This window comes from Nerophis ophidion, linkage group LG17 (assembly GCF_033978795.1).
Source record: "Nerophis ophidion isolate RoL-2023_Sa linkage group LG17, RoL_Noph_v1.0, whole genome shotgun sequence".
In the NCBI taxonomy this organism is placed as follows: Eukaryota; Metazoa; Chordata; class Actinopteri; order Syngnathiformes; family Syngnathidae; genus Nerophis; species Nerophis ophidion.
This window is the reverse complement of record NC_084627.1, coordinates 38669836-38683741: the sequence shown is the minus strand read 5'-3', so window position 1 is coordinate 38683741 and position 13906 is coordinate 38669836. Positions and strand designations below refer to the sequence as shown.

The 13906-nt window shown below is 40.6% G+C and overlaps 1 protein-coding gene across 1 annotated transcript in view; it reads left to right on the top strand.

Annotated features, from left to right (window-relative positions):
- si:ch211-196i2.1 (collagen alpha-1(I) chain) overlaps window positions 1–13906 on the top strand; it is a 171189-nt gene that overhangs the window by 57954 nt on the left and 99329 nt on the right. Inside the window, exons 10-13 of the mRNA XM_061876913.1 lie at window positions 3229–3282; window positions 8068–8112; window positions 10602–10655; window positions 13294–13338. Coding sequence (XP_061732897.1) covers window positions 3229–3282; window positions 8068–8112; window positions 10602–10655; window positions 13294–13338 — 198 coding nt within the window. The remainder of the gene's footprint in view (window positions 1–3228; window positions 3283–8067; window positions 8113–10601; window positions 10656–13293; window positions 13339–13906) is intronic.

Genomic DNA, 13906 nt, shown 5'->3' with positions numbered 1-13906 from the left:
TGGATGACAACATAAGTTGCTCCAAAGCCTGCATGTACCTTTCAGCATTAATGGTGCCTTCACAGATGTGTAAGTTACCCATGCCTTGGGCACTAATACACCCCCATACCATCACAGATACTGGCTTTTCAACTTTCCGCCTATAACAATCCAAATGATTATTTTCCTCTTTGTTCCGGAGGACACGACGTCCACAGTTTCCCAAAAACAATTTGAAATGTGGACTCGTCAGACCACAGAACACTTTTCCACTTTGCATCAGTCCATCTTAAATGAGCTCGGGGCCTGTGAAGCCAGTGGCGTTTCTGGGTGTTGTTGATAAATGGCTTTCGCTTTGCATTGTAGACATTTAACTTGCACGTACAGATGTAGCGACAAACTGTAGTTTCTGACAGTGGTTTTCAGAAGTGTTCCTGAGCCCATGTGGTGATATCCTTTACACTTTATTGTCCACTGATGCAGTACCGCCTGAGGGGGTGATCAAGGGTGATGGGTCAAATGCAGAGAATAATTTCGCCACATCTAGTATGTGTGTGACAATTATTGGTACTTTAACTTTAACTTTAACTTTAAGGTCACGGGCATTGCCGCTTAAGTGCAGTGATTTCTACAGATTCTCTGAACCTTTTGATGATATTACGGACCGTAAATCCCTAAATTCCTTGCAATAGCTTAAATTTACTCACGCATTTGTCCACAAAGTGGTGACCCTGGCCCCATCCTTGTTTTGTGAATGACTGAGCATTTCATGGAAGCTGCTTTTATATCAAAATCATGGCCCCCACCCGTTGCCAATTAGCCTGTTCACCTGTGGGATCTTCCGAATAAGTGTTTGATGAGCATTCCTCATATTTCTCAGTCTTTTTTTGCCACTTGTGCCAGCAATTTTGAAACATGTTGCAGGCATCAAATTCCAAATGAGCTAATATTTGCAAAAAAGAACAAAGTTTACCAGTTTGAACGTTATATATCTTGTCTTGGCAGTCTGTACAATTGAATAAAGTTTAAAAAGGATTTGCAAATCATTGTATTCAGTATTTATTTACGATTTACACAATGTGCCGACTTCACTGGTCTTGGGCTTTGTATTACAATATTTATTTTCTCAAAAGTTTTATTTTATTTTCAAAAGACATGCTAGGAGTTAAAGTTGCGATGTTCACAAATTGAAAAGTAGCTACAATCTGCATCACAAAAGCAATTAAACTTGTATCCTGAGGTATCACTTTATATCAGGGGTCGGCAACCGCATGCGGCTCTTTGATCACTCTGATGTGGCTCAGCCGCACACTTGCCGACCCCCCAGCCCCGTCCACCTCAACAGACGCACCTTTTGGGTGGTAGCGGGGTGTATAATGTAGCCCGGAAGAGTTAGGGATGCATGGGATTCTGGGTATTTGTTCCGTTGTGTTTATGTTGTGTTACGGTGCAGATGTTCTGCCGAAATGCGTTTCTCAGTCTTGTTTCGTGTGGGTTCACAGTGTGGCGCATATTAGTAACAACGTTAAAGTTGTTTACATCACAACCCTCAGTGTAACCTGTATGGCTGTTGAACAAGTATGCCTTGCAGTGACTTCCATAGGTCTGTAGATGCCACATACAACATGAGACTTGTTTGTCCAGGTTATAAAGGGCATTAAAAGCAGTGTCATCATCGCACGCCCTTATTATTGTTGTTAGGCTGTAAATCAGCAGACATTCGAGAGAACATTTGCTCTAAATCAGTATCGGTAGTCTCCCGGAAAATTTGGGAGCGTTGGCAAGTGAAGTGAAGTGAAGTGAATTATATTTATATAGCGCTTTTCTCTAGTGACTCAAAGCATTTTACATAGTGAAACCAGATATCTAAGTTACATTTAAACCAGTGTGGGTGGCACTGGGAGCAGGTGGGTAAAGTGTCTTGCCCACAGACACAACGGCAGTGACTAGGATTGCGGGAGCGGGAATCGAACCGGCAACCCTTAAATTGCTGGCACGACCACTCTACCAACGGAAGTGTGCTGCTGTCAAGCGTCACTCATATACAGTGGGGCAAAAAAGTATTTAGTCAGCCACCGATTGTGCAAGTTCTCCCACTTAAAATGATGACAGAGGTCTGTAATTTTCATCATAGGTACACTTCAACTGTGAGAGACAGAATGTGAAAAAAAATCCACAAATTCACATTGTAGTAATTTTAAAGAATTTATTTGTAAATTATGGTGGAAAATAAGTATTTGGTCAACCATTCAAAGCTCTCACTGATGGAAGGAGGTTTTGGCTCAAAATCTCACGATACATGGCCCCATTCATTCTTTCCTTAACACGGATCAATTGTCCTGTCCCTTTAGCAGAAAAACAGCCCCAAAGCATGATGTTTCCACCCCCATGCTTCACAGTAGGTATGGTGTTCTTGGGATGCAACTCAGTATTCTTCTTCCTCCAAACACGACAAGTTGAGTTTATACCAAAAACTTATATTTTGTGTTTCATCTGACCACATGACATTCCCCCACTCCTCTGCTGTATCATCCCTGTATCCATTTAGGTATAAACTCAACTCGTCCTGTTTGGAGGAAGAAGAATACTGAATAGCATCCCAAGAACACCACACCTACTGTGAAGCATGGGGGTGGAAACATCATGCTTTGGGGCTGTTTTTCTGCTAAGGGTACAGGACGATTGATTCGGTTAAGGAATCAATGAATGGGGCCATGAATCGTGAGATTTTGAGCCAAAACCTCCTTCCATCAGTGAGAGCTTTGAACGGTTAACCAAATACTTATTTTCCACCATAATTTACAAATAAATTCTTTAAAATTCCTGCAATGTGAATTCTTTGATTTTTTTTTTACATTCTGTCTCTCACAGTTGAAATGTACCTATGATGAAAATTACAGACCTCTGTCATCATTTTAAGTGGGAGAACGTGCACAATCGGTGGCTGACTAAATACTTTTTTGCCCCACTGTAGAACTCACGGGCCACACTAACATTAAATTGTCATACTAAGGTGCGGGGCCACATATCTGAGACCCCTGGTTTATACAAAAAAAACTCTGTATGCAGTGTTATTTCATATTAAATTTCAAAAGAGTTTTGTGGCTTGCATTGTTTTCTTTATTTTGTGAAACGGGTCAAAATGGCTCTTTGAGTGGTAAAGGTTGCCGACCCCTGCTGTGTATGAACTGTTCCAAAATGTGATTAGAAAAATCTGTATCATGAATGACATACATGTTTCTTTTCTAGGGTCTTATGGGCCTAAAAGGTCCCGAAGGGAAAACAGGAGAGCCGGGCGACAAGGTAAACTTTAAGCCCACATGACACCATTGTAATAAAATTATAATTTTTTTAAATCCTGTGAAAAACCTTACAATGTTGATTTATTTCTATTCTCATTACCTACACTTTTCACACTGCCGTCTGTAGCTGGAGGCTTGTGTATGTTTCGAGAATGAAGTTCCCTGGAAGTTCCCTGCCTCTCAAGGCCCCCCCTGACATCTCACATGCCCTCCCAGAGAGGCCCTCAAGTGACCCCTCACTGTTCCGCAACTTCGCCTTATGAAGATTCATCAAATAGTTTCACTTTGCCTCGAGCAGATACTACACAGTCTCTCCAGGAATTTGTGATGTGATGATTGCGCCAAATCACGCAAGCTCAGGCAAACCCCGTAAATCAGACCTGGGAAAATTAAGGCCCAGGGGCTGCACGAGGCCCGTTAAGCTTTCTAATCTGGCCCGCCGGACATTCCCAAATAATTGTTTTAGATCTATAAGATGGAAACTATAGCTGCCAACGTGATGTGCAGTCATGTTTTTTAATCACCGTAAGTCTTGAACTACACAAAGTACAAACCCTGTTTCCATATGAGTTGGGAAATTGTGTTAGATGTAAATATAAACGGAATACAATGATTTGCAAATCCTTTTCAACCCATATTCAGTTGAATGCACTACAAATACAAGGTATATGATGTTCAAACTCATAAACTTTATTTTTTTTGCAATTAATTATTAATTTAGAATTTCATGGCTGCAACACGTGCCAAAGTAGTTGGGAAAGGGCATGTTCACCACTGTGTTACATCACCTTTTCTTTTAACAACACTCAATAAACGTTTGGGAGCTGAGGAAACTAATTGTTGAAGCTTTGAAAGTGGAATTCTTTCCCATTCTTGTTTTATGTAGAGCTTCAGTCGTTCAACAGTCCGGGGTCTCCGCTGTCGTATTTTACGCTTCATAATGCGCCACAGATTTTCGATGGGAGACAGGTCTGGACTGCAGGTGGGCCAGGAAAGTACCCGCACTCTTTTTTTCGAAGCCACGCTGTTATAACACGTGCTGAATGTGGCTTGGCATTGTGTTGCTGAAATAAGCAGGGGCGTCCATGAAAAAGACGGCGCTTTGATGGCAGCATATGTTGTTTCAAAAGCTGTACAGTATGTACCTTTCAGCATTAATGGTGCCTTCACAGATATGTAAGTTACCCATGCGTTGGGCACTAATGCACCTCCATACCATCATATATGCTGGCTTTTGAACTTTGCGTTGATAACAGTCTGGATGGTTCGCTTTCCCTTTGGTCGGGTGACACGATGTCAAATATTTCCAAAAACAATTTGAAATGTGGACTCCTCACACCACAGAACACATTTCCACGTTGCATCAGTCCATCTTAGATGATCTCGGGCCCAGAAAAGCCGGTGGCATTTCTGGGTGTTGTTGATAAATAGCTTTCGCTTTGCATAGTAGAGCTTTAACTTGCACTTACAGATGTAGCGACAAACTGTATTTAGTGACAGTGTTTTTTTGAAGTGTTCCTGAGCCCATGTGGTGATATCCTTTAGAGATTAATGTCGGTTTTTGATACAGTGCCGTCTGAGGGATCAAAGGTAACGGTCATTCAATGTTGGTTTCCAGTCATGACGTTACGTGGAGTGATTTCTCCAGATTCTCTGAAACTTTTGATGATATTATGGACCGTAGATGTTGAAATCACTAAATTTCTTGCAATTGCACTTTGAGAAACGTTGTTCTTAAACTGTTTGACTATTTGCTCACACAGTTGTGGACAAAGGGGTGTACCTCGCCCCATCCTTTCTTGTGAAGGACTGAGCATTTTTTGGGAAGCTGTTTTTATACCCAATTACGGCACCCACCTGTTCCCAATTAGCTTGCACACCTGTGGGATGTTTCAAATAAGTGTTTGATGAGCATTCCTCAACTTTATCAGTATTTATTGCCACCTTTCCCAACTTCTTTGTCACGTGTTGCTGGCATCAAATTCTAAAGGTAATGATTATTTGCAAAAAAAAAGGTTTATCAGTTTGAACATTAAATATGTTGTCTTTGTAGCATATTCAACTGAATATGGGTGGTTTGAAAAATATTTGTATTCTGTTTATATTTACATCTAACACAATTTCCCAACTCATATGGGAAATTGGAAGGTCTTACTGACAACAATTCGTGATCTGATTTGTTATTGCAACTGTCTATCAACTGTATGTGCCCGTGCACGGACGCCTGCATTGTTGATTCTTAAGGCCCCCAGGCAGATTTGGATCAGCATGGCAACATAAGGTAGCTGAATTCTGATTGGATACGAACTCTAACCTAAAAACAACAGCATTCGGAAGGAGCATAATATGACATGAAGAGAATATGAATACTTTTAGATATTTAGGGAGAGTCAATTAAAAATGACTTTTATTTTTAAGTCTTGTTCACGAGTGAGGGAAGAGTGGATCGTAATATCGACAGGCGGATCTGTCACGAAGTGGTGGTGACGAACCCTAAGATGCAGAGATGACAGGCTTGGAAAATGAAAACACGAATTTAATGTTCAAAAAACAAGGCAAGGAAAACAAAAACCAGAAACAAGGGAACAGCAAACAGGGACAGGAGTCATGATCCAGGGAATAGCTCTCAGCTTCCAAAAAAAAGGCAGTCCACAGCAAACAATACTCCAGCACTCAATGGAGGGCAAGGCAGGTTTAAATAAAAGCAGGTGGAAATAATAAGTAACCATGGTAACCAAAAAAAACAAGAGTGCACAAAAAACAGGAACCGAAGGAGTTTTGGATTGAAAATAAAAAACATAATCCAGACCACAAATCATGACAGGATTGGTGCGGCGTCTTCTGTAATGCGGACGCTGTATCGATCCGTTGTGGTGAAGAAGGAGCTGAGCCGGAAGGCAAAGCTCTCAATTTACCGGGCCATCTACGTTCCCATCCTCACCTATTTCAATGAGTTTTGGGTGATGACCGAAAGGACAAGATCACGGCTACAAGCGGCCGAAATGAGCTTCCGCCACCGGGTAGCAGGGCTCTTCCTTAGATTAGGGTGAGAAGCTCTGTGATCCAGATGAGGTGGTTTGGGTATCTGGTCAGGATGCCACCCGAACGCCTACCTAGGGAGGTGTTTAGGGCACATCCGACCGGTAGGAGGCCACGGGGAAGACCCAGGACACGTTGGGAAGACTATGTCTGGGAACACCTCGGGATCCCCCGGGAAGAGCTGGACGAAGTGGCTGGGGAGAGAAAAGTCTGGGCTTCCCTGCTTAGGTTGCTGCCCCCGCGACCCAACCTCGGATAAGCAGAAGAAGATGGATGGATGGATGGATAAAAAAAAAAAAATGATTTAGCATGTAGCTAGTTAACTTGGTGAATTCATTGTTGTTAAACACTACTAGTATGCACAATACTGAAGCAGAATGAGTCAAAAACACCATAGATGTTAAAATAGTATCCAAACATTTTTCCATGAAAATATGGAGAAGCTGCTGATGAATTGTTTGACGGAGAGGAATCTGGAATGAGAAGATGGATGGATGGGAAAGTCAATTAAAAATTACTTTTATCTTTAATAATGATCATGATTTCTGGTTATGTTAGGCCAGCAGAGAAGGCCTTGCTGGAAACCCTATATATAACTTGTTGGAAACCCTATATATAACCACGTACTGCATAGTTTGTAATTACTTGTATTATGTATTTAATCCAGCTGAAATAGGCTCCAGCACCCCCCGTGACCCTAAAAGGTAGGGGTAGGGAACCTATGGCTCGCGAGCCAGATGTGGCTCTTTTGATAACAGCATCCGGCTCTCGGATAAATCTGAGCTGACATTGCTAAACACGATAAGTAATGAATAATTCCACTTGTAATCACAGTGTTAAAAATAACGTTCAAAATATAAAACATGCTTATGCATTTTTAATCCGTCCGTCCGTTTCTACCGCACCTGTTCAAGAAGTTGCATTAATGGTAAGAAGTTATCTATTGATTATAGGTTAGTGTGGGGCTAGCCCTCCTGGGGGTTCTTCAGACCACCAAGCACCGACATGAGAGCCTGTTTCAGGGTTACAATATTGTTTTATTTTTCAATAAGTCTCTCAGTTGCTTTCCGGCAATTGTCTTTTTCTCTTTGGTTCTCGCTCACGCTCTGGCTACAGCCCCAACCCCGTCTCTCCTCCTGGCTGCTGCTTATAACAGAGCGATGGTAAAAAGGCCCAGGTGGGCCCTCTACGCACCTGTCGCTGATTTCGAGGCCAATCCTGGCAACACCCCGCTTTGCTGCAGGTCTGCAGGCCACGCCCCCTCCACAGTTAGCTTCAGAATAAAACATGTTATTACAAAGAATAAGAGATCTATTATACTATAGAAATGTTGGTCTTACTTAAAAAAGCACGCGTTTAGTTGTGTTCAGTGTTAAAAAAAATATTATATAGCTCTTACGGAAATACATTTTAAAATGTTTGGCTTCTTGGCTCTCTCAGCCAAAAAGGTTCCAGACCCCTGCTATAAGGGCTCATCGGTAGAAAATGGATGGATGGGTGGATAATTCATTAACATTTATTTATCAGGGGTTAAAAAATTAGGAACATATTTTCAATTGCAATGCTGACTTAGTAAAGACCATAAGAAGCCTAAAAGGAACAATTCGCTCAACACCACTCCCCTGGCTCCCTGTCCAATCAAACATTGCATCTTCACATAAAACTCCTCCTCACCATTAACCAAACCACAAAAAAATATCCTCAACCAACACTGAACTAATGATGTTGTACTGTCTGCTCTCTTTAGGGTTCAACTGGTTTACCAGGACCACCTGGTCCTGTTGGGCTCAGGGTGAGTATTTGAGTCTCTTTATATCAGTGGTCCCCAAACTACGGTCCCAAGTTAAAATATTTGAATCTGAATTTTATTTTTGTATTTGAATTTTTTTTTAATCTGTCCTTTCTAATCCATTTTATACTGCTTGTTACTCTCGGTGTCTCCTAACCGCCCAGACAAATCATATTGTTTAAAAATGCATTTTCCCATTGATAATGTTACATTATTGCTCTCGGAATATATATATATATATATATATATATATATATATATATATATATATATATATATGTGTATATATATATATGTGTATATATATGTGTGTATATATATATATATATGTGTGTATATATATATCAATATATATATATATATATATATATATAGGGTATATATATCAATATATATATATAGGGTATATATATATATATATATATATATATATATGTAAATATATAGGGTAGAGCGGAATATATGTTAATTCAGGAAAAAACACAGAGGCTATCTCATACCTACAAGCCTATTTTGCAGGTTTCCCTGCTTTTCAGGGGATGTAACTATACATGCATCTATTTTCTATAGCTTATCCCTTTCGGGGTGGCGGGGGGTGCTGGAGCCTATGTTTTTTTTAAATCCCCTGTGTCACGCCCATGGGATCATGTTTTGTTTTTGTCATGTTTGGTTTTATTTTTTTGGACACTCAGTTCCTGTTCCTGCACTTCCTTGTTGTCTTTGTTACCATGCCAATTCATTAGTTTTCAACGTGTCTTCATGTCACGCCCCTGTCTTCATGTCTCACACCTGTTTGCACTTATCATGTTCATTATTTAAACCTGTAGTTGCCAGGTAGTTAACCTGGCGACTTTACCTCAACTCCAGTCATGCCATGCCATACTTGCTAATCTCTCTGCCCATAGTTCCCCTCCTTCCAAGTTTTTGGTTGTGTTGTGTCACAGTTGTTGAGTTTTGTTTATGTCTATAGTCATGCCATAGTGCTAGTTTTGTTTTCTAGTCAAGTTTGTTCTCCGCCCTTCTTGCGCGCCTTTTGTTTGCTTCCTTTGTTTGTAGTTTGTTGCTAAAGAAATAAACATGTACTTACATTCAGGTCTCGCTCGTGCCAATTTTTCTTTGCATCGGAAAAACAATCCACGCCCAAGTCCAATTCTTGACACCCTGAAGAGCAGGGAAACCTGCGAAATAGGCTTGTAGGGATGAGATAGCCTCTGTGTTATTTCCTGACCTGATATATATTTTACAGCCTGGCCCTCGGCTACATTTTTTTAACCCAATGTGGCCCCCAGGTCAAAAAGTTTGGGGACCACTGCTCTATATACACCATGTGTGAATGTTTTGAGGTACGAGCCATCTTTCGGGTATTTTTTATTTATTTTGCTTTTAGTTGCGTTTGAAAACGTCACTCACGACTTGTTGGCGTAGAAAATGTTACGGTGAAGATTAGACTCGATCAGACTAGATCCTTCCCATCTGAGTCCATGACCATAAACTGATGAAATATTCTCAAACAACCACTGTAGTTGTTTGTAGCACAGGGGTCTTCCACATCTTCAGGCCAAGGACCCAAAACATTTTAAAACCATGCAAAAGTCCATTCATGTCAGCAACTTTAAATGTAAAACTAATATGTGATACAAACATATTACGAGCTTGTAGTTCTTAAAATGTTGATGATCATGTCTTACAATTTTTAAAAACTATCTTTGTATTACGTTTATAATGTGAGGTTTTCTTAAGCAATATTATTAAGAAATTACATATCTTGAGTTGCATGTTATAAGCATACTTGCCAACTTTGAGACCTCCGAATTCGGGAGATGGGAGGGTGGAGGGTTCAGTGTCAATCAGTCAATGTTTATTTATATAGCCCTAAATCACAAGTGTATCAAAGGGCTGCACAAGCCACAACAACATCCGCGGTACAGCCCACATACGTGCAAGGAAAAACTCACCCCAGTGGGACGTCGATGTGAAGGACTATAAAAAACCTTGGAGAGGACCGCATATGTTCCGGACCCCTCGTTGAAGACATTTGTTGTAGTACAGCCTATTGTGTCATTTTTGATACAATATATTATCTAGAAGTAGTTTTTACTTATTTAAAAAAACAAAAAAACATTAACTGTTAAAATTGTGGTGTTTTTAGGGGCCCCGAGCACAGATTCAAATCAATCATTCAAAGTTTATTTATATAGCCCTTGATCACAAGTGTCTCAAAGGGCTGCACAAGCCACAACGACAAACTTCGGCTCAGATCCCACATCAGGGCGAGAAAAAACCCAACCCAATGGGATACAATTTGAAGCATTGACAATAGAACTAAATAAACTGACAATAAATGATCAGTATAAAACAATTTTTAAGAAGGAATCTAACACAAAATTATTTTAAAATACTTTTTCCTTTCCTTTTTTTTAAATATGACATATAAATTGTAATATAGTGTTTTCCTAACATTATTTTGTAATACAAAATTGTTTGCTTTTCAGGGGGCTCCTGGGATCCGAGGTGGTTATGGTCCAGAAGGCCAACGTGGACCTGATGTAAGTAACTTTTGAGGGTACAGAGGTCTCATGTACTTAGACTTGTGTAGCTTTACTCCCAAAAAATTACGTACCTTTATATCCAAAAACAATTCCAGTGTGTTAAAGCATGAGTACACTAGGGTTGTACAAGATACCGGTACTAGTATAGTACCGAGATGCTAATAAATCATATTCGGTACTATACCCCCTCTAAAAAGAACCGGTTCCGCCCCCCCCCCCCCCCCCCATCCCCCTTTTTTTAACGGGCATGACGGCGTGTCGTCATCACACAGTGATATTGCTGGTTTTGTGAACAGATGAGCATGTTCGTCAGCGCACAGTCACAGAGTACTTACAAGCAGACACAGTGTGTTGACAGAAAAGGGAGAACAGACGCATTTTGGCTTAAAAACTAACGATAAAGGTGAAGCTATAACACTGAAACACCCTCAGGAAGAGGTGCTTTAAGACATGGCTAGCTAGCGGCAACCGCAGTCTACAGTGTCTGCAGTCTAAATCACTAATCCTCGCCTCCATAGCGACAAATAAAGTACGTTTCTTATACGTATCATTCCTGCAGGACGAGGAATAGCTATACATGCTCACCGTAGCTCCCCGGTGACACAATGTAAATAAACGCAATGGGTGGATCTACATTTGACATCCACTGTAATGATACCAAGTACAGAAGCGTATCTAGTCGATACTACTATGATTACATAGGTTTTAGCAACACAACATATTTTTCCTAAGCTGTAATATCTTACTGATATCCTTTACAACCAAAACCTTTAAAACAAGGAAAACACTGTAACATGAAATCTGCTTAGTGAGAAGAAATATCTTACCAGACAGAAAATGAGCAAATATCACCCTTATTTGAGATATTCAATCTTAGTTAGATTTCAGTTTTTGCAGTGTGGCTCATGCTGGTTGATATAAAAACATCCTGTGTTTTGTAGTCCAAAGTGTGTAGTCCAACCTGCATGCTAACACACCTCAAAAACCGGTGAGACGGTACAAAGATCATGCTAATGCTGGCACAGTCGCAAGATGGCTTTTTCGACTAATTTTGCAAGTGTATAGCAGAATCAGAATTAGAAATACAGATTTACCCTTATTAAAAAAAAGGTGAGAAACAGGTAAACTCATAGCCATAGCAGACATAAACAAGTTACATAGAATCAACAAAACTTGCAACAGAGGGGAGGGAGTATAACTCAAAGTCAAATGTTTTCCTATATGACGCATTACCTGCTCAGTGGATTTGTGGTTAGAGTGCCCGCCCTGAGATCGGTAAGTAGAAAATAAGCAAATATCATTCAATCTTACTTCGATTTCAGTTTTTGCAGTGTAGCTCATGCTGGTTGATATACAAACATCCTGTGTTGTGTAGTCCAAAGTGTGTAGTCCAACCTGCATGGTAACACACCTCAAAAACCGGTGGGACGGTACAAATATCATGCTAATGCTGGCACAGTCGCAAGATGGCTTTTTCGACTAATTTTGCAAGTGTATAACAGAATCAGAATCAGAAATAGAGATCTACCCTTATAAAAAAAAAGGTGAGAAACAGGTAAACTCATAGCCATAGCAGACATAAACAAGTTACATAGAATCAACAAAACTTGCAACAGAGGGGAGGGAGTATAACTCAAAGTCAAATGTTTTCCTATATGACGCATTACCTGCTCAGTGGACTTGTGGTTAGAGTGCCCGCCCTGAGATCGGTAAGTAGAAAATAAGCAAATATCATTCAATCTAACTTAGCTTTCAGTTTTTGCAGTGTAGCTCATGCTGGTTGGTATACACACATCCTGTGTTGTGTAGTCCAAAGTGTGTAGTCCAACCTGCATGGTAACACACCTCAAAAACCAGTGGGACTGTACAAAGATCATGCTAATGCTGGCACAGTCGCAAGATGGCTTCTTCGACTAATTTTGCAAGTGTATAACAGAATCAGAATCAGAAATAGAGATTTACCCTTTTAAAAAAAAGGTGAAAAACAGGTAAACTCATAGCCATAGCAGACATAAACAAGTTACATAGAATCAACAAAACTTGCAACAGAGGGGAGGTAGTACAACTCAAAGTCAAATGTTTTCCTATATGACGGATTACCTGCTCAGTGCCCTGAGATCGGTAAGTAGAAAATAAGCAAATATCATTCAATCTTACTTAGATTTCAGTTTTTGCAGTGTGGCTCTGACCAATATTCTTACATGCCTCGCTCAACGAAACGGGAAATTCCACAGTTTTGAATTCTGTCTCGAAGCTGCCGGCAGTCGCAGTGCTTTATCACCTTCCTGCCGGCAGCCAAATGGTAATGTAATGGAGATCATAACTTACCCATCAATACCTGTGATTACAAGTTCTCTTCGGGGGAGTCATTCTTCTTAGAAGTTCTTTCACTGCTGCAATGTATTCTAGCTCTCTCAGGGCAAGATCAGGCAAAGCTGGCTGCTGCAACAGATCACTAGTGTGATTTTTTTGTCAGGTTTTTTGATCGAGTCACACTTAATGGTGTCTCTCAGTAGTTTTAACTGAAGTGATGGATGCCTCTTAGGTTTCTAGTGAGAGACTAATGTATATTCTACATACAGTATGTGATATATTGTCTATGTAATGATGGACTTGTACTCTGCTTTTTTGCCAGGGGGAGCCTGGACTGGATGGCCTTCTAGGTTTGCTGGGTTCACCGGTGAGCTAAATCACAGACCAAGAGATCTACGTCACTTGTATTTATGTTTAAAGTTTATGTTTAAACAGCACTTTTAGCGGGGCTATTACTCGCAATCTTTATGAGAGACAAGAACATGTGCTTTTTTAAGTGCATTCAAACTCGTAAATCAGAATCAGAAATACTTCAATAATCCCTGAGGGGATATAAAGATTTTCAGCACAATCTCATTCAAGAGCAGACAAACATTCATCATCATCGGCGGTCACACAAAACGAGTATGTCGATCATCCTGGTAGGGGGGTATCCCTTTATGAAGGATATCTATGCGCGACTTTGTTTAACGTGGGGAGACTGGTGCACTGACAGTCACCAGACAATCCTTGACACATCCGGGTCAGGGTCCTGTGGGATCAATCAATCAAGAATCAATCAATGTTTATTTATATAGCCCTAAATCACAAATGTCTCAAAGGACTGTACAAACCAAACTGTACAACCTACAACATCCTCGGAAGAACCCCCCCCCCCTAGGGCCCCAAGACCCCCATAGAGGAGCCTCCACTGCCGGATGCACTTTAACGTCATG